This window comes from Urocitellus parryii, chromosome 3, assembly GCF_045843805.1.
Source record: "Urocitellus parryii isolate mUroPar1 chromosome 3, mUroPar1.hap1, whole genome shotgun sequence".
Lineage (NCBI taxonomy): Eukaryota > Metazoa > Chordata > Mammalia > Rodentia > Sciuridae > Urocitellus > Urocitellus parryii.
In genome coordinates, this window is record NC_135533.1 from 153,600,022 (window position 1) to 153,622,184 (window position 22,163).

At 36.4% G+C, this 22,163-nt stretch overlaps 1 protein-coding gene across 1 annotated transcript in view; it reads left to right on the forward strand.

Moving 5' to 3' along the window:
- LOC113199521 (sodium/glucose cotransporter 1-like) overlaps window positions 1-22,163 on the forward strand; it is a 68,933-nt gene that overhangs the window by 12,858 nt on the left and 33,912 nt on the right. Inside the window, exons 5-8 of the mRNA XM_077796468.1 lie at window positions 3,250-3,354; window positions 4,868-4,973; window positions 6,166-6,246; window positions 12,297-12,517. Of these exons, the coding sequence (XP_077652594.1) occupies window positions 3,250-3,354; window positions 4,868-4,973; window positions 6,166-6,246; window positions 12,297-12,517 (513 nt within the window). The remainder of the gene's footprint in view (window positions 1-3,249; window positions 3,355-4,867; window positions 4,974-6,165; window positions 6,247-12,296; window positions 12,518-22,163) is intronic.

The window sequence follows — 22,163 nt, forward strand, 5'->3', positions numbered from 1 at the left end:
GGCGCTCTTTCTTAAAAAGATAGTACTTCACCTGGTGAGATTTTTAGTTTATCACACTACATTTCCCAAACCATATAGGATAAGCAGTGGAAAGCAGAATTCTTACTGATTTGATGAGTCAAAGGACAGAACTGAGGACAGGAAAGCACTAGGAAATTTAGGTGGGACACTTTAAAAACAAGGAAACCAAAGAAAGAGTTAACCCCCAAATCTGAAAACAAATTTGGATGAAATCCTTGGCTGACTTCCATACTACACAGGTTCAGAGGAAACCTCCCGAGGGCCAGAGTTAATTAGTTGTAGCTGGAAGATGGTGAAAAAGAAACAAATAGAAACATCAGCTGTGGACATGGGTTGGGGAGGGCTGACCATGAAAGGTTTGGAAGCTTCAGTCTAAGAAAGTTAATTACCTATTAAAATAAAAATAGCAGTCCCCAGAAAAACAATACGGATTCTAGAGCACTGCATTATATTATTTACAATGACCAGTTTCCTACCAACAATTACTAGATATTCAAAGAAGTAGGAAGATGAATGACCCACATTGTAAGAGAAAAAAATACAATATATAGGACCTGACTGAGTAGGTCCATATATTGATCTAATGGACAGACTTCAAATCTGCTATGATAAGTATTTTTTAAAAAGTAAAGGAAATGTGATATTAATGAATGAACAAATAGGGCCTCTCTACAGAGACACTAAAACTATAGGAAAGAATCAAGAGGAAATTTTAGAGTTGGAAAGCATAGTAACTAAAGTTAAAAATTCACAAGAGGAGCTCAACAGCAGATTTTAAATGACAGAAGAGAGAATCAATGAATTTTAAGATAATAAGAATTACCCAGGATAAGAATAGAGAAAAAAGGAAGAAGGTGGAACAAAATCCCAGAGACCTGTGATTACAATATCAGATAGTCCAGCATGCATGTAATTGGAGCCCCAGAAAGAGAAGACAAAGGAGGCAGAAAAACACTTTTTTAGGGGCTGGGGATGTGGTTCAAGCGGTAGCACGCTCACCTGGCATGCGTGCGGCCCGGGTTCGATCCTCAGCACCACATACAAACAAAGATGTTGTGTCCGCCGAAAACTAACTAACTAAATAAATACATAGACAAATAAATAAATAAATAAATAAATAAAGACCTTAAAAAAAACACACATTTTAAAAAATGTTTTAGTTGTTGATGGATCTTTATTTTTTATTTATTTATATGGGGTGCTGAGTATCAAACTTGGTGCCTCACACATGCTAGGCAAGTGCTCTACCACTGAGCCACAACCCCAGAAAAACATTTTTTGAAAACATAACAACTGAAAATTTTCAAAGCTAGGAGGGCAATGTTCATTTACAGATCCAAGAAACTTTGTAAAAACTAAATAGAATAAACACAAAGGAAACCACACTTAGGTATACTATAGCAAAACTGATAAAAAAAAAAAGGAAATCTTGAAAGCAGTAAGGGGAAAATGACACATTACATTCAAGGCAACAATGACATATTTAATGGTCAACTTCTCAGTAGAAACATCAGAAGCTAGAAAACATTAGACAGACATATTAAAAAATGCTAGAAAAAAAAGAAAAAAATATTAAATAAGGATTTTATATCAAATATATTCCTCAAAAATCAAGGTGATTTGGTAGGTAATGATTTCTGGAGACCCAAAATGCATAAATCATAAAGAAAGAAATTAGTTAATTAGACTTCATCCAAAATTTAAATTTTTAGTTTAAAAGATGTTAAGAAAATGAAAAACCAAGCTAGAGACTGGCAGGAAATACTTGTAAAACTTATTTACAATAAAACACTCATATGCAGAAAATATGTATGTTGAAAAACTCTTATAACTTGATAATAAAAATAAGGTTTGAACAAATGTTTCACCAAAGAAAATATACAAGAGGCAAATAACATATGAAAAGATACTATAATTAATCATTAGTGAAATGCTATTAAAATAAGATACTATTGCATATTCATTCTTTGATTCTTTTTATGAGGTAGTCATTGGCTTTGACAACAAGTGTAGAAACAGAAGCAGCTCAGGAAAAATGAAGGTTAATATACCCACAGGTCCTAGACATAGGAGGGTGTCAGAGACAGCATGCCATGCAGGACCACATGGGAAAGACACAGGATGGTCAGAAGGCAGAAGACAGAAGTGAAGGGATTTGGGGCTTTATTGGTGTTTCTATGGGAAAGTCAAGGCAGGGCAGAATGAACAATTTAGGATTGGCTAGCTTAAATAATCTCAATAGTTTTGGGGTTGTAGGGTTGATCTCTAGTTGCCTAATACCTGATCTGAGATGAATGAGCAGAGGATATTGTTCCCTGGGGTCACAGGCTAGCAAGAGGAAGTTCAGCTCTGAATTGGTTAATTCATATATCAAAGACATACTCCATGCTGAGCCCTTTGTTATCTTTAAAAATTGACTAGTTTTTGGAAAGGCAACCTCCCCCAAGCCAGAAAGATATTTTTAAGATGTCAAAACATTGTTATATAAAAACAATTTATATATATACAGTACACACCAGAATGGCTAAGATTTAAAAGACTGACACTGCCAAGAGTGGTGCTTCATCAAACAGGGAGAGTTTAAGTTGGAACTTAAAGTAGACATGTATTGATTGGTAGATGATCAAGAGCACATAAAGATAGTCAGGACAGAAACTGGGACCATATCCATTTAGCCATGGTAGGCGTATCAATAATTGTTAAATGGATATGATCCCAGTTTCTGGTCCAAGAACATACTGAGCACAGAAGGCATGATCCCTGAATTCCTGGTGTCTTAGACAATATAGAAAAAGAACAGGATCATTTGGGGCACCAGCACCTAGACTGGCAGTTTAGACACAGGCTGTAGAGTCAGGTTCCATGTCCTTTGAGTACTAGCTATCTTTTTAGTACATGACAAGGTACTTGCTTTTACTCTATTATCATTCCATAAAAGTTATTTGTCATCTTTAGAAAATTTAATTAGCTAAATTTCCTTCTGCATTCCAAAGATTGCACAGGAAGCTGGATTCCAAGACTTCTTGAAGACAGCAATATTGCCTCTCCTTATTTGCCCCATCTTGACTGGTGCCAGAGGCAGTGATCCCACATTTTGTACTCCTGGGCCACTCCCACCATTGGCAACATCTCTGGGGCAAACAGCACTTTGTGAGCAAGGCTCATCCCCATGGATCTGCCTCTTCCACACTCACTATCTAATGGTGACTTATCTTGCGGCTTGTACAGGTGGTGACATTGCCAGAATATTTGAGGAAGAGATTTGGTGGCTTCCGGATCCAGTTCCTCTTCTCCTTTATGTTTTTACTCATCTATACCTTTAGTATGATCTCGGTGAGTTATATGAAAACCAGCCCAGTAAAATACCTCCCCCCTAAAAAAAGAACAAGAACAAAACCAAAAACCAACAAGCGGGATTCATGATTATGCTTAGTTATCCCAGTAGTTTACTCTGAAGCTTCATAAATGACTTGTTGATCTCTATTGTGTAAGGTAGAGTATCTAAGAGTACTTAATTTTACTATTAATAGTTTAATACTATTTTGCAAAAAATAAAAGGCAGAGGCATCTTTCTTAAATCTCAAGTGCAGGTCACAGGTCAAAGAACCTTGGGCTTATGCAGCTAATGTCATTAGGTAATGTGCTCAAAAAAATCTAGGAGTTTCCATCTTCTTGCAAGAAAACTTAACCTCTTGAGTAAGACTATAAGGGCTGTCCTGTTCAAGTCCCTGCTTGCCTCTTTGGCCTTACTTTTCTTATTTACTCCCCTTAACCTACATTTACTGCCTTATTGATTTTCAAACACAGCTAACTTATTCCCACATCAAGCCCCTTATACTTGCTCTATACTGTTTACAGTGTTCACAAATGTCACCTCCTTGCAATAAGCCTTCACAGATTTTCCTAGTCAGTCTCTACTCCATGGCTCTGTTTTTATTTTCTTTGTAACGTTTATCACCTTATGAGTAATTTATTTGTTTATTGTCTGTCTTCTCTGCTTCAGTGCAAGCTTCCTGAGACCAAGGACCTTGCTTGGCTTCTTCACTGCATTACTGAGAACTGTGCTGAGAACATGTTTAGCACATAAAGCACTTGATAAATGTTTTTTAAATAATCAAATGAGTGGCATTTATCACACTGAGAACAAGGCTATATAGTAGTCTGTCTCCTTCATTCAACATAGGCTTCTTGAAGACAGCTACTAAGTTTTGGTAACCCTTGTGTCTTCTGAACCTGCTAAGTATCGATGACATGGTTGGCACTCAGTAAGCATTTGGTGAACAAATTTATAGATGAATCTTTTCCCATTGTATCCCTGGCTTTGGAGGCTAGAATAACAAATCAAGAGGTTATCCAGTTAAATGATGTGCAGATGTTTCAAAAACCAGTGTTAACTAAGCCAGGGTTCAACTGTAGACAAATCCAGCTAATAATCTGCTTTGTACAACTCTTGAGTTAGGAACAATTTTTACAGCTTTAAAAGGTTATAAAAAAATAGAGACAGTGTGTGGTCCAAAAAGCCTACAATATTTACCATGTGACCCTTTACATGAAAAGTTTGCCAATCTCTGAGATGCTATCCCCGTGGCTTTTTCCCAGTGCCAGAACCATAGTTTCCACTCTGAGTCTTCAGAATGGAAAAGGCTAAGTTGTGTTAACTGGACAAATTGAATTAATTCAGCTCTACAGGCTGAACTCACGGTAGATCTCATCTAGCATCCATGCAATGTGGTGCCAGTCAGAGACCACCTCTTGCATATGGCTTCCAAGACCCATTTCTTTCTTGAATTGTTGTTGATTCTGATGGAAAAGAAAGTGCAGTATGCTGACCTTGTACTTATTTCAGCTGGAGATCAGCTATGGTGCTATGTTCTTGAAAATGATTTGGAACTTGAATATTTACCAGACTACCCTAGTCTTGCTGACAGTTTCTGGCATGTACACCATCACAGGTGAGGTTTCCCTGATTCAAACACTGAATCAGGATTGTGGGGGGGGGGGGTGTGCTGGAAATTGAACCCATGAATCAGGATTTATACTAACTTAAACACTCTCTACTTAGTGGAGTACTAGTAGACATTGAGGCAGCAGTTTCTAGGCCTTACAATTTTCCCTAAGTATATAGATCACAGACAGTGGAAATATTGGAGGGAGGGATACCTAAGTGGTGTTCTACTTCTAGAAATTAGATTGGGCTCTCAAGAGTTTTTCAAGGGAAATAATGGGGTCAATAGTGACCATGTTTGGGGCAGAATTGGGCTGTTACTTCAGGTTATCAAGTGATAGAGTAGGAGTACAGAAAGGGAATGAGGGGGATACATAGGCCTTAAGTCACCTGGCAAGGTCTTTGGATGAGATCTTTTTAAAAATTTTTAATTTGTTATAAATGATGGCAGAATCTGATTCAATTCATATTACATATATAAAGCACAATTTTTCAAGTCTCTGGTTGTACACAAAGTATATTCAAACCATTCGTGTCTTCATACACGTATTTAGGGTAATGATGTCCATCTCATTTCACCGTCTTTCCTCCCCAGACGGGATCTTTTACGTAGGCAGTTGTGTTCTAGGGAGCCTTTACCTAGGTTTGGAGAATGGGAGCTCCTGTCATTCTTTTCCAGCCACACCACTGGTTTATGTTCCCAGGAGTTCACTAGAGTACAAGTAAAGAGAATCAGTGGGAAGTAGAGTGTATTCAATGGATCACAAAACATGGGAATAGGAGCTGGATTTTGCTTCTCAGGAGACATGTTTGGAGACATTTTTCGTTGTCACAGGGGATACTACCAAGTGGGTAGAGGCCAGGGTGCTACTAACTGTTCCTTTAAACTGAGATTTTTGTGATGAAGGTTGCATTATTTTTGCTTAAGAGATCTATCAGATTTTTATCTGAAAAAATTTGGAAAATTGGGATATAGAAGAGCAAGCTAAGAATCTTATAAAAGATTGTCAAGAATATTTACAGGAGAAAAGAGAAAGTACCAAAACCAAGTACAAGTAGTTTAAAAGACTCTGATTTAAAGGGATATAAAGTCTTAATGAAGAGAGATAGGAGGAAAAAGATGAATTGAGTAGGTGATTCAGAAATTACAGTCAGCAAAGTCAGATGTGGTTTTCATTTCTCATTCTCTTTTTCTTCAGGGGGTTTGACAGCTGTGGTTTATACTGAAGTCTTACATGCTGCTGTTATGATTTTAGGATCAGTCTTGTTAATGAGTTTTGGTAAGTAAAACTTAAGAAGACTGGGCATCAGAGGGTAGAATCTTTAAATCTGTAGCTGTCCTAGGTCATCAGCACCTTCATCTCACAAATGAGGATACTGAAGCCCTCAAAAACTAAGAGTGTTGTCAAAGCTTATGCTGAAAACTGGGGAGGAAATCTCTGCTCAATTCAGGATAAAGAGAAGTTGAGTAATAAAGCAGAGATAATAAACTCCAGTATCTGGCCTGTCATACTCATCCCCATTCCAGCGCTTTTTACCTGTTCTTCCTTTCCAATTGAAAAACCCTTTCCTTTCATTCACTCAATTAAATACTTCTGTCAAAGTCAATGGACTATTCACCCCAAATAGTGTGATTTCATCATTATTCCATCAACACATCTTTCTTCTCTGATCCACACAAAATATTCCCACCCATTGTGCAGCCTGATGAATTTAGTACTTAGTAGGTACTTATTAAGTTATGAGAATGAAAATATTATAGCTGAGGTCTGGGGTTATGGCTCAGTGGTAGAGCACCTGCCTCACACATGGGAGGCACTGGGTTCAATCCCCAGCACCACATAAAAACAAATAAAACAAAATAAAGGTATTGTTTTCATCTACTACTAAAAGAATTTTTAAATATTGTAGCTGACACAAGTTGAATATTATCAGGTCTCAGGTAGGCATTTATCTATGTTGTCTGATTTAATTATCGCAATCACCATGAGGCATAATTACTTTAGTTACTCCCATTTTACAAATGAGGAAAATAAGTCTCAGCTTGTTTATGAAATATACCAAGAGTAAGACACACCAAGAACTCTCTTTTTAATAACAAAACCTAATCTATAACATATTATAGGTCAGTAATGGCAAGGAGACACTTAAAATGGAAATTTCTTTCCACAGCTAGGGGTGTGAGCTTAGCAAGTTGATGTGACCACTGCCCTATGGCTCAGAGATTGGTCTTTCAGAAATCTAGAAGGAAAAGTTCTGGGCTTGGGTAATAGAAAATTATTGAAATAATATGTGAACACAATTTAAGGATTATAGTTTCAGAGAGTATATTGATGAGTCTCATGGAATAAGAACAGATAAGATCAAACAGAATCACACAGTGCCCTTCCTTGCCACCCAGGAAGTAGTAGTATACCATGAATTGTTCTCAGTGCAGGAAAACAAAATACAGGTCAAACGTGATCCAAGGAATTGTATCATTTTTAAATGTATGGAGATCAATGACTAATTTGAGTAACGAAATTTTCAGCTACAAAGCACAGTAAACCATGTGTTTGTTTTTGGGCTAATATTACATATCAACATTTTTTAAACCTATGAAGTCTACCCCAAAATTTGATAATGGTACCCAAATAAAATAAACTAAGGAGAGGATACAATGTGCCCAAATAAAATAAACTAAGGAGAGGATACAATGTTCCATATAGTGTTAACAGTTATATCTCTAGATTTTTACTGAGAAATCTAATGGGATTTTTAATGGAGGTATTCAGGTTAAGTTTTTTGAGAAATAAACTATTATTAAGTTATGAAACAATTGTTTTCTTTTAAAAATATACAACCCCTTATGCATCCAAATCAGTGTTGTCTCTCAGTCTAGTCACTGTAAGAACCCATACACATACAATTATATTTTTATTCCTTTTTTTAGTTGCTGTTCTGTTTAGATATACATGACAATAGAGTGTACTTTGACATATTATACATACATGGAGTATAACTTATTCTAATTAGGACTCCATTCTTATGGTTGTATATGATGTAGAGTTACACTGGTCTTATATTCATATGTGAACAAAGGAAAGTTATATCTGATTCATTCTACTGTCTTTCCTGTTCCCATCCTCTCCCTTCCCTTCATTCTCCTTTGTCTAATCCAATGAACTTCTATTCTTCCCTCCTCGCCCCTTATTGTGTGTTAGCATCTGCATTATCAGAAAGAACATTTTTGGCCTTTGGTTTTGGAGGACTGGCTTATTTTATTTAGTATGATAGCCTCTCCAGTTCTATCCATTTACTGGCAAATGCCATAATTTTATTTCTCTTTATAGCTGAGTAGTATTCCATTGTGTCTATATACCATATTTTCTTTGTCCATTCATCTGTTGAGGGGCACCTAGGCTGGTTCCAATATAGTTTAGCTATTGTGAATTGAGTTGCTATAAACATTGATGTGGTTGTATCACTATAGTATGCTGATTTTAAGTCCTTTAGGTATATGCCAAGGAGTGGGATAACTGGGTCAAATGGTGGTTCCAGTCCAAGTTTTCTGAGGTATCTGTATACTGCTTTCCAGAGTGATTGCACCAATTTGTAGTCCCACCAGCAATGTATGAGTGGACCTTTTTTCCCAATATCCTTGCCAACATTTATTGTTACTTGTGTCCTGGATACTTGCTGTTCTGAATGCAATAAGATGGAATATCTACATATTTTATTCTTCATGCTAAGTAAACCAAAAGGAATACAGTGAAATACAGATCATCCGCAGTTTCTTGGTTCATTACTCAAAAACAACAACTATTATAAATTTGGGTATATCCTTTGAAATATATTATTCACATATACAAACATTTTTATGTATATATATTTTAATAGAATCAAAATATAAAGTTTACAGGGATATAGTTATTCCTTTAAGTAAAAAGGAATGTTATATGGCACAGAATGACAACATAGTTGCCATAATTAATTGAGTATTCCATAATATCTAGTAGAAAGGATTTTGAATGTTCTCGACAGAAATGATCAATGTCTGAGATGATAGATATGCGGTTCCTCCTATCTGACCATTGTACATTGTATACATGTATTGAAATGTCACATTGTGTGCCCTATGAATGTGTACAATTAATTTGTGTCCATCAAATATAAAATGCATTTTTTAAAAATACAGTTTTATACCATTTTTCCAACACCTGTTGCATAGACAAATTTCTACACAACAAGTATAGATCTAGTGCATCATTTTTATTTTGTATATATAATAATTTTTACCAGAAAGTACTCACATCAAAGAGCAAAGTCATGTGAATTATCACAAGGTGAATACATACTAATGACCAATAACCAAGTCAAAAAATTGTGGTTTTGTTCCCTTCTTTCCAAACTTTTTTTCTTTTGCCCAGGACCTTTAGTATAGTATGGAATAAAAGTGGAAAGAACAGGGGTTGGGGTTGTGGTTCAGTGGTAGAATGCTTGCCTAGCATGTGTGAGGCACTGAGTTCAATCCTCAGTACCACATAAAAATAAACAAAATAAAGGTCCATCAACAACTAAAAAATATTTTTTAAAAAAGTGGAAAGAACAAACATACTTGCCTCATCCCTAGTCTTAGAGGGAAAACTTGGAATATTCCAACATTAAATAAAATATTTTCTGTCAATATTTTATAGATGTCCTTTGTAAGACTAACAAAGTTTCCTTTTATTACTAGTTCACTACAAATTATCACAAATTACTTTTGAATTGTATTAAGTGTTTTTACCACACCTACTAAGATGATTTTTTTCCTTTTCCTGTTAATTCAGTGAACTATACTGACTTGATTTCTAATGTTAATTCACCTTTCACTATTGAAATAAACCCAGTTTTGACAAAGATACTCCAAATTCCTCTCTAAAATAGCTATCCAACATATTCTCATGTCTGAGAATGTGGCTCAGTAGGAGAGAACTTGCCTAGCACATGTGAAGCCCCTGGGTTTGATCCCCAGCACCACAAAAAAAAAAGGAAGAAGAAGAAAAAACTGCTAACTTTTATCCTTTTATCTTTAGCGGTATATGATAATGTATATCCTAACCTCACCCTCTGCCAACACTCAAATGTTTTTAAAATCTTTAAAATTTTTGCCCATTTAACAGTTTTTTTAAGTATCCCACTTCTTGTTTTTGTTTCAATTTAAAGTTTCCAAATACTGGTTAGGCCAAGCATTTTTTACTTACTTAGTGACTGTTTGTATTCCCTCTTTTATAAATTACATGTTTAACAATAAGTATTGGTGAGAATGTGGGGGAAAAAGGTACACTCATACATTGCTGGTGAGACTGCAAATTAGTGCAGCCAATATGGAAAGCAGTATGCAGATTCCTTGGAAAACTGGGAATGGATCCACCATTTGACCCAGCTATCCCTCTCCTCAGTCTATACTCAAAGGACTTAAAAACGGCATGCTACAGGGACACAGCCACATCAATGTTTATAGCAAAACAATTCACAATAGCTAAACTGTGAAACCAACCTAGATGCCCTTCAGTAGATGAATGCATTAAAAAATTGTGGCATATATACACATTGGAATATTACTCAGCTATAAAAGAGAACAAAATCATGGCATTTGCAGGCAAATGGAGTGGCATTGGAGAAGATAATGCTAAGTGAGGTTAGCCAATCCCCAAAACACAAATGCCAAATATTTTCTCTGATATAAGGAGGCTGATTCATAGTGGGGTAGGGAGAGGGAGCATGGGAGGAATATACAAACTCTAGATAGGGAAGAGGGGTGGGAGGGGAAGGAAGGGGGCATGGGGTTATAAATGATGGTGGAATGTAATGATCATCATTATCCAAAGTGCATGTATGAAGACACAGATTGGTGTGAACATACTTTATATACAACCAGAGATATGAAAAACTGTGCTATATATGTGTAATAAGAATTGTAATACATTCTGCTGTCATTTATTTTTTTAAAATCAATTAAAATTTTTTTAAAAATAAATTACATGTTTATATTTCCTGCCATATTTCTTTCCAGTAGTTTTTCTTGATCAGTGATGCACATGAATCTTTTATATATGAATCTTTTATATTCACATATATCTTTTCTATGTGAATCTCTTCTTTCAGGCTAACACTTTTAGTGTGATTTCTATCATAAATTTTAAATTTTGAGGTCATAATTGTCAACCTTCTTTTTTCTTTTTTTAAATATTTTTTAGTTATTAATGGACCTTTATTTAATTTATTTATTTATATGTGGTGCTGAGAATTTAACTTAGAGCCTCACACTTGCTAGGCAAGCACACTACTACTCAGCCACAGCCACAGCCACAGCCCCTTCCTTTTCCTTTTCATATCATGTTTAAGAATGTGCTCACTAACCAAAGTTATAATGATGTTCTTCTGTTGTCTTCTAATATCTTTGTAGCTTTGTGTTTTACCTTTCTTAATCCACATGAATTCATTTTTATAAATGCCATGAGATGGCTTTTGCTAAATCCATAGTCATTCAGTATCCTTTTATTGGTCAGTCTTGAATCCAAATGACTCTGAACCTACTTCAAAAATTGAGTGCATTTCAAAGGAACATGATTTTATATGCCAAAAAAATAAATAAAACATTGTTAAGTAGATTTTTTAAAGTTTTTCTTTAATGTTAATATTTTATGTCACTTAGGGTATCAGGGAGAAATGCCATAGATTCTGAAGAAAACTTCAAGTAGGAAGTTTTATAAACGTTTTTCTGACATTTCAGGAAAAAGGATATTAATCTTTGTTTTAGTCAAGATTCTTTAGATAATACATGATAGAATTTTAGTTCAAAACTGGTATAGGCAAATAAGCATTTTCTTGGCTCTTAGAATAAAATATTTCAGGAGCACCTTCAGGCATAACTGGATCTAGGGTTCTGAATGAACTGTAAGCTTCAAACTTACATATTGGCTCAGAACACAGTGGAAGAAGCAGTCTTTGTCTATTTCTTCAGCAGAAGAATCTTAGAGCAAATTCTGAATAGGTTTTATGTCCATTCCTCATACATCAGTTGTTACCAGGAGACAGGAAATGTTGGCCAGGCCTGGGTCATGTACCAGATTAGAATAACAGACAGTTTGACCAGGCCTATCTAAAAGCACACTCTATGGAGTATAGCAGAGAAGAAGGAAGAGCTGGTCTTTCCTTAAGCACATGAGGTCTTGACTACATGTCACTTCATTGTCCTTTAGAGATAAGATACAATCAATCACACTGGCTCTTACTGTGTAGTCTTAATTCTTCAGTCATGTGTTACTATGCTCTTTAAAGAACTGATAAATATCATTTTTTTAAGCCTTTAGTGAAGTGGGAGGATATGAGGGGATGGCACATAAGTACTTCCACGCCATCCCAAGTGTGATCAGCGAAGGAAACTGGACTGCCAAGCCAGAGTGCTACATGCCTCGCCAAGATGCTCTCCATATCTTTCGAGATCCCATCTCTGGAGACATCCCCTGGCCTGGCCTCATCTTTGGCACCACTACTATCTCCTTGTTCTACGGGTGCGCTGATCAGGTAATTAAAGACAACACTAAAGTGGCTGTCTTGGAGGTTGGGGGAAGGGAGGATCCTTGGAGCATTCCAAGCATGGCCACACTTTCTGCATCCACAGGCAACTGTGGCCTGCCTACTCTCCATGGTAAGGTTTCCCTTCCAATTTTTATTGTCTAAATAACTTTGTAAGTAATTCTCTTTAAAAGTGGTTTCGTGAAGCTGGAGATATGGCTCAGTGATACAGTGCTTGCCTGGCATGTGTGAGGCTCTGGGTTCAATCTTAAGCATGGCATAAATAAGTAAATAAATAAATAATTTTTAAAAAGCTATTTCCCCCACAGTCCCATCTGAAACACATTGACTCTTTTTTTACAAAAAAAAATCTTTCTTCCTTATCATTGTCCCAAAAGTACAACTTTTTGGAATTGAAAAATAGCTTTATTTTATGTTCTGATTGTAACAGTGATACCTTCTTTTAAAATACCATTATTGCATTGTGAAGCATATATCAAAAGACTGTTTTAATCAGATTTTTCATCACTGTGACCCAAAAACCTGACAAGAACAACACAGGAGGAGGCAAAGTTTATTTTGGCTCACAGTTTAGAGTTCTCAATCCATAGATGGATGACTCCAAGGTGAAGCAAAATACCACGGAGGAAGAGTATGGCAGAGGAGCTCAGGACATGATAATCAAGAAGCAGAGAGGGCTCCACTTACAGGGGACAAAATATAAACCTCAAAGGCACACCCCAGTGACCTACCTCCACACTAGCCACACCCTACCTACCTACAGTTACCACCCAGTTAATCAAGTGGATTAATTCACTGATTAGGTCAAGGCTTTTTATAACCCAGTCATTTCACCTCTGAAAATTTTTGCATTGTCTAACATATGAGCTTTTGGGAAATACCTAATATCCAAACCACAACACCGTCTTATTCATACATGTAAATTTTAAAGAAGAGTGAAACTGAACATCTATGTGACCATTACCACAGTTAAGAATAGAATATAGCCATTACCTTAGAATAAAAATGATGCATATTTAATATTTAAAGAAGTTATGAAAAAAAGAAAAGCTCAAAGATGAAATTACCAAAATCCAATCAAGAAGTGATAGCTACAATGTTTTGGTGAACATGCTTCTAGACACCTTTCTGTATGTATAAAAAAAATAGATATGTATGAATTATTTTACATAAATGAAATTAGTTTACCTTTTTTCTCTGTCACCTTTTGGGTTTCTTTTTACTAAGAAATATGTTGCAGGAGCTGGCAATATTACAGTGGTAAAGTACATGTTGAGCATGAACAAGACCCTGGACTCCATTTCTAGAACCACACACACATACACATACACACACATGTTACATCTTTACAATTAGAATTATATGTGTGTGTGTCACAGACATCTTTTTGTGTCAATGTCAACATTTTCATTTTTAATGGTACCACAATCTCTGCTATATAATGTAATAAAATGTATTTAACTAGTTCTTAGTTGATGGATGTTAAATAGTTTGCAGTGTTCACTACTAAAAACACTGATGCTATGGCATCATCTCTGGGCATTTCTTGGACTCACATCTCTGTAATATCTAACTCCTAGCTACCTTTCAGTAAATGGTGCTTCTTCAATTACATTTCCTAATTCTTTATTATTTACATATAGAAATAAAATTCATATTAGGATACAGGTCTTATATCAGCCACTTTGCTAATCTCACTTATTCTAATAATTTTATATAATTTTTATAGGTATACAGTATATCATCTTCAGATAATGAAGAGTTTATACCTTCCATTTCTGTTCTTGAGCTTTTGCTTACTTGTCTTTCTCACTGCACCAACTTGGACTTCAACATGTAAAACTGTATCAAGCATCAGCTGTGGTTGGAGAATTTAGCATTCCCCTCCACAAAGTCATCAAGCAAACAAAAGTAAGAACTATCTAGAATCTAAGCAGAGCAGCTAACAGGTTTATTTATATAGTGGTATAAATTTGTATATCTTAGTTGTGAAAAGTTCTATATCCAGTAAACAGAAAATAAACATTCTTTTCAAGCACATTTACAAGTATTGATCATAATTAGATTATAAAACGAAGCTTTATTACATTATTAAGGATCAGTGTCAGGGGCTAGAGTTGTAGCTCAGTGGCAGAGCACTTGGGTAGCATGTGTGAGGCACTGGGTTTGATCTTCAGCACCACATAAAAATGAATAAATAAAATAAAGGTATTGTGTTCATCTACAACTAAAAATAAAATATTTTTAAGAAAGGACCAATGTCATATAAGCTACATATTCAGAGTAGTGCAAAAAGGAGAAAATAATAAAAGGATAGTTTTAAAAATTCATTATGTCTGAAAATTCAGTGACATGTTAAATATAAGCATAAAGTTATTCATAAAAATTATACTTAAAACTGAATGCCAATGAAAACACTACATGTTAACTTTTAGAGCAGATTGCAAGCAGCACATTAAATATGCATTTCAGGAGACCTGAAAGTTTAGCTATAATGAGCTACCATTCATATCCAGAAATTGAGTAAATAGCCACAGAGGGGGAAAAGGAAAAGAGAAATAAAGAGATACAGCCAGTGAGAAATAAAACAATAAAGACAAAGGCAGAGATCAATGAAGTAGAAAGTAAAAATGTAGAGAGTGCTAGTAAAATCAAAAGATTATGATGTAAGTGCTGCTTCAATAGTTGTTAAGACTATGTTGTTTAAAAAATAATGACAAGGAAAAAAATCTGTATGTGATCAGTACAGATGCTTTTTTTCCAAATATTTCTATCCATGATTGCCTGAATTCCCACATGCAGAATCTGTGGTCAGAGAGCCAACTGTATAACTATACCCAACATGTTTTGACTCTTTAAATCATGATACTAAATAAGTTAGACATGAAAGTTTATGTCCTATCTGGTTATATTTGTACAAAATTCAACACAGGAAATGCTGTTATATTATTTAGGGAAGCACACTAAATGACAAAAGGAAGAAATAGTCATTCAATCAGTCATTTCTTTTTTAATTTTTTTAATTTGTTCTAATTAGTTATATATAACAGTAGAATGCACTTTGACACATTGTACAAAAATTGAGCACAGCTTCTCATTCCTCTGTTTAAATATGGTGCAGAGTCACACCAAAAGTGTGTGGGGTAATAATGTCCATTTCATTCCACTGTCCTTCCCTTCCTCATACCCTGTTCCCTCCCCTCAATCCCCTCTGCACAATCCAAAGTCCCCTCATTCCCCTCCCATTATGGATCAGCATCTGCTTGTCAAAAAAATAAAAACATTTAGCCTTTGATTTTGGAGGGTTTGGCTTATTTCACTTAGCTTAGTATTATCCATCTCCATCCTTTTTCCTGCAAATGCCATAATTTCATTCTTCTTTAAGGCTAAATAATATTCCTTTGTGTATATGTACCACATTTTCTTTATCCATTCATCTGTTAAGGGCATCAAGATTGGCTCCATAGTTTAGCTATTGTGAATTGAGCTGCTATAAACATTGGTGTGGCTGCATCACTGTAGTATGATAAATCCTTTGGTTATACCCTGGAGTGGGATAGCTGGGTCAGATGGTGGTTCCATTCCAAGTTTTCTGGGAATCTCCATACTGCTTTCCAGAGAGGTTGCACCAATATGTAATCCCACCAGCAATGTATGAGTGTACCTTTTCCCCCACTTCCTCACCAACATTTATTATTGCTTGTGTTCTTGATAATTGTCATTCTGACTGCAGTGAGATCTCAATGTAGTTTTAATTTGCATTTCTCTAATTGATAGAGATGTTGAACCTTTTTTCATATATTTGTTAACCATATCATATTTCTTCTTTTGTGAAGTGCCTGTTCAGTTCCTTTGTGCGTTTATTGATTGGGTTATTTGGTTTTTTGGTGTTAAGTTTTTTGAGTTCTTTATATATCCTGGAGATTAAGGCTCTGAGGTGCAGAGGGCAAAGATTTTCTCCCATTCTATAGGCTCTATCTTCATTTTTTGATTGTTTCCCTTGCTGTGAAGTTTTAGTTTGATACCAATCATTTATTGATTCTTGATTTTACTGCCTGCACTTTAGGAGTCTTATTGATGAATTTGATTCCTAAGCTAACATGATGGAGAGTTGAGCCTACTTTTTATTCTAGTAGGCACAGGGTCTCTAGCTTAGGTCCCTGATTCACTTTGAGTTGAGTTTTATGCAGAGTGAGAGATAGGGGTATAGTTTCATTTTGCTACATATGGATTTCCAGTTTCCCCAACATTTGTTGAAGAGGCTATCTTTTCTCCAATGTATGTTTATGATGCCTTTATTTAGTATGAGATAAGAGTATTTATGTGGGTTTGCCTCTGTGTCTTCTATTCCATTTCCTTGGTCTTCATGTGTGTTTTGGTGCCAATACCATGTTGGTTGTTTTTTTTTTTTACTATAGCTCTGTAGTATAATTTCAGGTCTGGTATTGTGATGCTTCCTGCTTCACTTTTCTCACTAAGGATTGCTTTGGCTATTCTGGGCTTTTATTTTTCCAAATGAATTTCATGATTGCTACTTCTGATTCTATGAAGAATATCATCAGAAACTTAATAGGAGTTGCATTAAATCTCTATAGCATTTTTGATAGTATGGCCATTTTGACAATACGAATTCTGCCTATCCAAGAACATGGGAGATCTTTCCATTTTCTAAAATCTCCTTCAGTACTCACTGGCAGAACAGGCCCAGCAACCCGCGCAGAGGCAGAGCCGCCCTCTGCGCCTGCAAGGTAGGCCAACCTACTACCCACCAGAACAGGCCCAGCGGCCCGACAGCTTGGTAGATGCATCGCCCCGGTTGGGGGAGGGGCAGAGCCGCAGCCCTTGCCTGCTAGGTAGGCAGACCTTCGACTACCAACAGAATAGGCCCAGCGGCCTGCGGAGGGGAAGAACTGCCCCAGTGCCTGCAAGGTAGGTGGACCTGCAACCCACCAGCAGAACAGGCACAGCGGCCCGACAGCGTGGTAGATGCATCGCCCTGGTTGGGGGAGGGGCAAAGCCGCAGCCCTTGCCTGCTAGGTAGGCGGACCTGCGACCACCAACAGAACAGACCCAGCGGCCTGCGGAGGGGAAGAGCCACCGCAGCGCCTGCAAGGTAGGCGGACCTGCGACCCACCGGCAGAACAGGCCCAGCAACCCGCAGAGGGGCAGAGCCGCCCCAAGCGCCTGCAAGGTAGATTGACCTACAACCAACAGACAGATCAGGCCCAGCTGCCCATGCAAGGGCAGAACTGCCACCCGCACCTGCAAGCTAGGCAGATCTGCTACCGACAGAACAGGCCCAGTGGCCTGCCGGCGTGGTAGGCACATTGTCCCCATTGGAGGAGGGGCAGAGCCACCGCCTGCGCCTTCCAGGGAGACTTTGAAACTATACAAGAGCAATATAAATATATAGGGGGAAAAGTCAATAACACAACAGTTTCACCAAGCAGAAAGAAACGCGAGCAGTATGAAAAGACAAGGAAAGAAAGGACCACAAGCAATGCAGGTCAACTCAAAGTTAGAAGAGGTGATATCTGCAGCAGATGGAATGTCAGATAAAGAATTCAGGATATACATGCTTCAGATGATCTGAACTCTCAAGGAAGACATTAGACAGCAAAATCAGACAATGAAAGATCACTTCGACAATGAATTACATAAACAAATCCAAGAAGCAAAAGACCAACTATACAGGGACATAGAGGTTATAAAAACAAACAAACAGAAATCCTAGAAATGCAGGAAGCAATAAACCAACTTAAAAACTCAATTGAGAATACTACCAGCAGAGTAGAACACTTAGAACATCAGACAATGAAGACAAAGTATTTCAACTTGTAAAGAACATAGACAGCTCAGCAATACTGTTAAGAAACCATGAGCAGAACATCCAAGAAATATGGGATAACATAAAGATACCAAACCTAAGAGTCATTGGGATACAGGAAGGGATAGAGGTCGAAACCAAAGGAATGAGCAATCTATTCAATGAAATAATATGAGAACACTTCCCAGACTTGAAGAATGAGACAGAATCCCAAATCCTAGAAGCCTACAGGACGCTGAATGTGCACAATCATAAGAGATCCACACCTAGACACATTATAATGAAGATGTCCAACATATAGAATAAGGAGAGAATTTTAAAAGCTACAAGAGAAAGGAAGCAGATTACATTTAGGGGTAAACCAATCAGGATAACAGCTGATCTTTCAACACAGACTCTGAAAGCTAGAAGATCCTGGAATACTATATTTCAAACACTGAATGAAAATGGGATCCAACCAAGAATTGTGTATCCAGCAAAATTAAGCTTCAGGATGGAAGATGAAATTTAAAACTTCCACGATAAAAAAAGTTAAAAGAATTTGCAGCTAGAAAACCATCTCTTCAAAACATCCTCTGCAAAACATTACAGGAAGAGGAAAAGGAAAATAAAAATGAAAACCAACAGTGGGAGGTAGTACAGTAAAGGGGGGAAAAATAATCAAAGACGAAAAACAAACCATGTTAAGTAACATAAATAAACAAATATGGCTGGAAGAACAACCCATATCTCAATAATAACCCTAAATGTTAATGGCTTAAATTCACCAATTAAGAGACACAGGCTAGTAGAATGGATCACAAAACAAGACCCAACAATATGCTGCCTACAGGAGACACATTTGATAGGAAAAGACATACATAGACTGAAGGTGAAAGGTTGGGAAAAATCATATCACTCATTTGGACTTCGGAAACAAGCAGGAGTGTCCATACTCATATCAAATAAAATAGATTTCAAGCCAAAGTTAATCAAAAGGGATAAAGAGGGACACTACATACTGCTCAAGGGAACCATACACTAACAAGACATAACAATCATAAATATATATGCCCCAAACAATGGTGCAGCTGTGTTCATCAAGCAAACTCTTCTCAAGTTCAAGAGTCTAATAGACCACCATACAATAATCATGGGAGACTTCAACACACCTCTCTCACCGCTGGACAGATCTTCCAAACAAAAGTTGAATAAGGAAACTATAGAACTCAATAACACAATTAATAACCTAGACTTAATTGACATATATAGAATATACCACCCAACATCAAGCAGTTACACTTTTTTCTCAGCAGCACATGGATCCTTCTCAAAAATAGATCATATATTATGTCACAGGGCAACTCTTAGCCAGTATAAAGGAGTAGCAATAATACCATGCATCTTATCTGATCATAATGGAATGAAACTGAAAATCAACGATAAAAGAAGGAAGGAAAAATCATGTATCACTTGGAGAATGAACAATAGGTTACTGAATGATCAATGGGTTATAGAAGACATCAAGGAGGAAATTAAAAAATTCTTAGAGATAAATGAAAACACAGACACAACATATCGGAATCTATGGGACACAATCAAAGCAGTTCTAAGAGGAAAATTCATTGCTTGGAGTTCATTCCTTAAAAAAAGAAAAAACCAACAAATAAATGATCTCATACTTCATCTCAAAATCCTAGAAAAAGAAGAGCAAAACAACAGCAAAAGAAGTAGTAGGCAAGAAATAATTAAAATCAGAGCTGAAATTAATGAAATCGAAACAAAAGAAACAATTGAAAAAATTGACAAAACTAAAAGTTGGTTCTTTGAAAAAAATAAATAAAATCGACAGACCCTTAGCCATGCTAACGAAGAGAAGAAGAGAGAGAACTCAAATTACTAGCATACAGGATGAAAAAGGCAATATCACAACTGACACTTCAGAAAAACAGAAGATAATCAGAAATTATTTTGAATCCTTATACTCCAATAAAATAGAAGATAGTGAAGGCATCAATAAATTTCTTAAGTCATATGATCTGCCCAGATTGAGTCAGGAGGATTTAGACAACCTAAACAGACCAATATCAATTGAGGAAATAGAAGAAATGATCAAAAGACTACCAACTAAGAAAAGCCCAGGACCGGATGGGTATACAGCAGAGTTTTACAAAACCTTTAAAGAGGAACTAACACCAATACTTTTCAAGCTATTTCAGGAAATAGAAAAAAAGGGAGAACATCCAAATTCATTCTACGAGGCCAACATCACCCTGATTCCTAAACCAGACAAAGACACTTCAAAGAAAGAGAACTACAGACCAATATCTCTAATGAACCTAGATGTAAAAATCCTCAATAAAATTCTGGCGAATCGGATACAAAAACATATCAAAAAAATTGTGCACCATGATCAAGTAGGATTCATCCCTGGGATGCAAGGCAGGTTCAATATACGGAAATCAATAAATGTTATTCACCACATCAATAGACTTAAAGATAAGAACCATATGATCATCTCGATAGATGCAGAAAAAGCATTCAACAAAGTACAGCATCCCCTTATGTTCAAAACTCTAGGAAAACTAGGGATAACAGGAACATACCTCAACATTGTAAAACCTATCTATGCTAAGCCTCAGGCTAGCATCATTCTGAATGGAGAAAAATTGAAGGCATTCCCTCTGAAATCTGGAACAAGACAGGGATGCCCTCTTTCACCACTTCTGTTCAACATAGTTCTCAAAACACTGGCCAGAGCAATTAGACAGAACAAAGAAATTAAAGGCATAAAAATAGGAAAAGAAGAACTTAAATTATCACTATTTGCAGGTGACATGATTCTATACCTAGCAGACCCAAAAGGGTCTACAAAGAAACTATTAGAGCTAATAAATGAATTCAGCAAAGTGGCAGGATATAAAATCAACACGCATAAATCAAAGGCATTCCTGTATATCAGCGACAAATCCTCTGAAATGGAAATGAGGACAACCACTCCATTCACAATATCCTCAAAAAAAAAATAAAATAAAATACTTGGGAATCAACCTAACAAAAGAGGTGAAAGACTTATACAATGAAAACTACAGAACCCTAAAGAGAGAAATAGAAGAAGATCTTAGAAGATGGAAAAACATACCCTGTTCATGGATAGGCAGAACTAACATCATCAAAATGGCGATATTACCAAAAGTTCTCTATAGGTTTAATGCAATGCAATCAAAATCCCAACCGCATTTCTTGTAGAAATAGAGAAAGCAATCATGAAATTCATATGGAAAAATAAAAGACCCAGAATAGCAAAAACAACTCTAAGCAGGAAGTGTGAATCAGGCAGTATAGTGATACCAGACCTCAAACTATACTACAGAGCAATAGTAACAAAAACAGCAATGGTACTGGTATCAAAACAGGCGGGTGGACCAATGGTACAGAATAGAGGACACAGAAACCAATCCACAAAACTATAACTATCTTATATTTGATAAAGGGGCTAAAAGTATGAAATGGAGAAAGGATAGCATCTTCAACAAATGGTGCTGGGAAAACTGGAAATCCATATGCAACAAAATTAAACTGAATCCCTTTCTCTCGCCATGCACAAAAGTTAACTCAAAATGGATCAAGGAGCTTGATATCAAATCAGAGACTCTGCGTCTGATAGAAGAAAAAGTTGGCTCTGATCTACATACTGTGGGGTCGGGCTCCAAATTTCTCAATAGGACACCCATAGCACAAGAGTTAATAACTAGAATCAACAAATGAGACTTATTCAAACTAAAAAGTTTTTTCTCAGAAAAAGAAACAAAAAGGTAAATAGGGAGC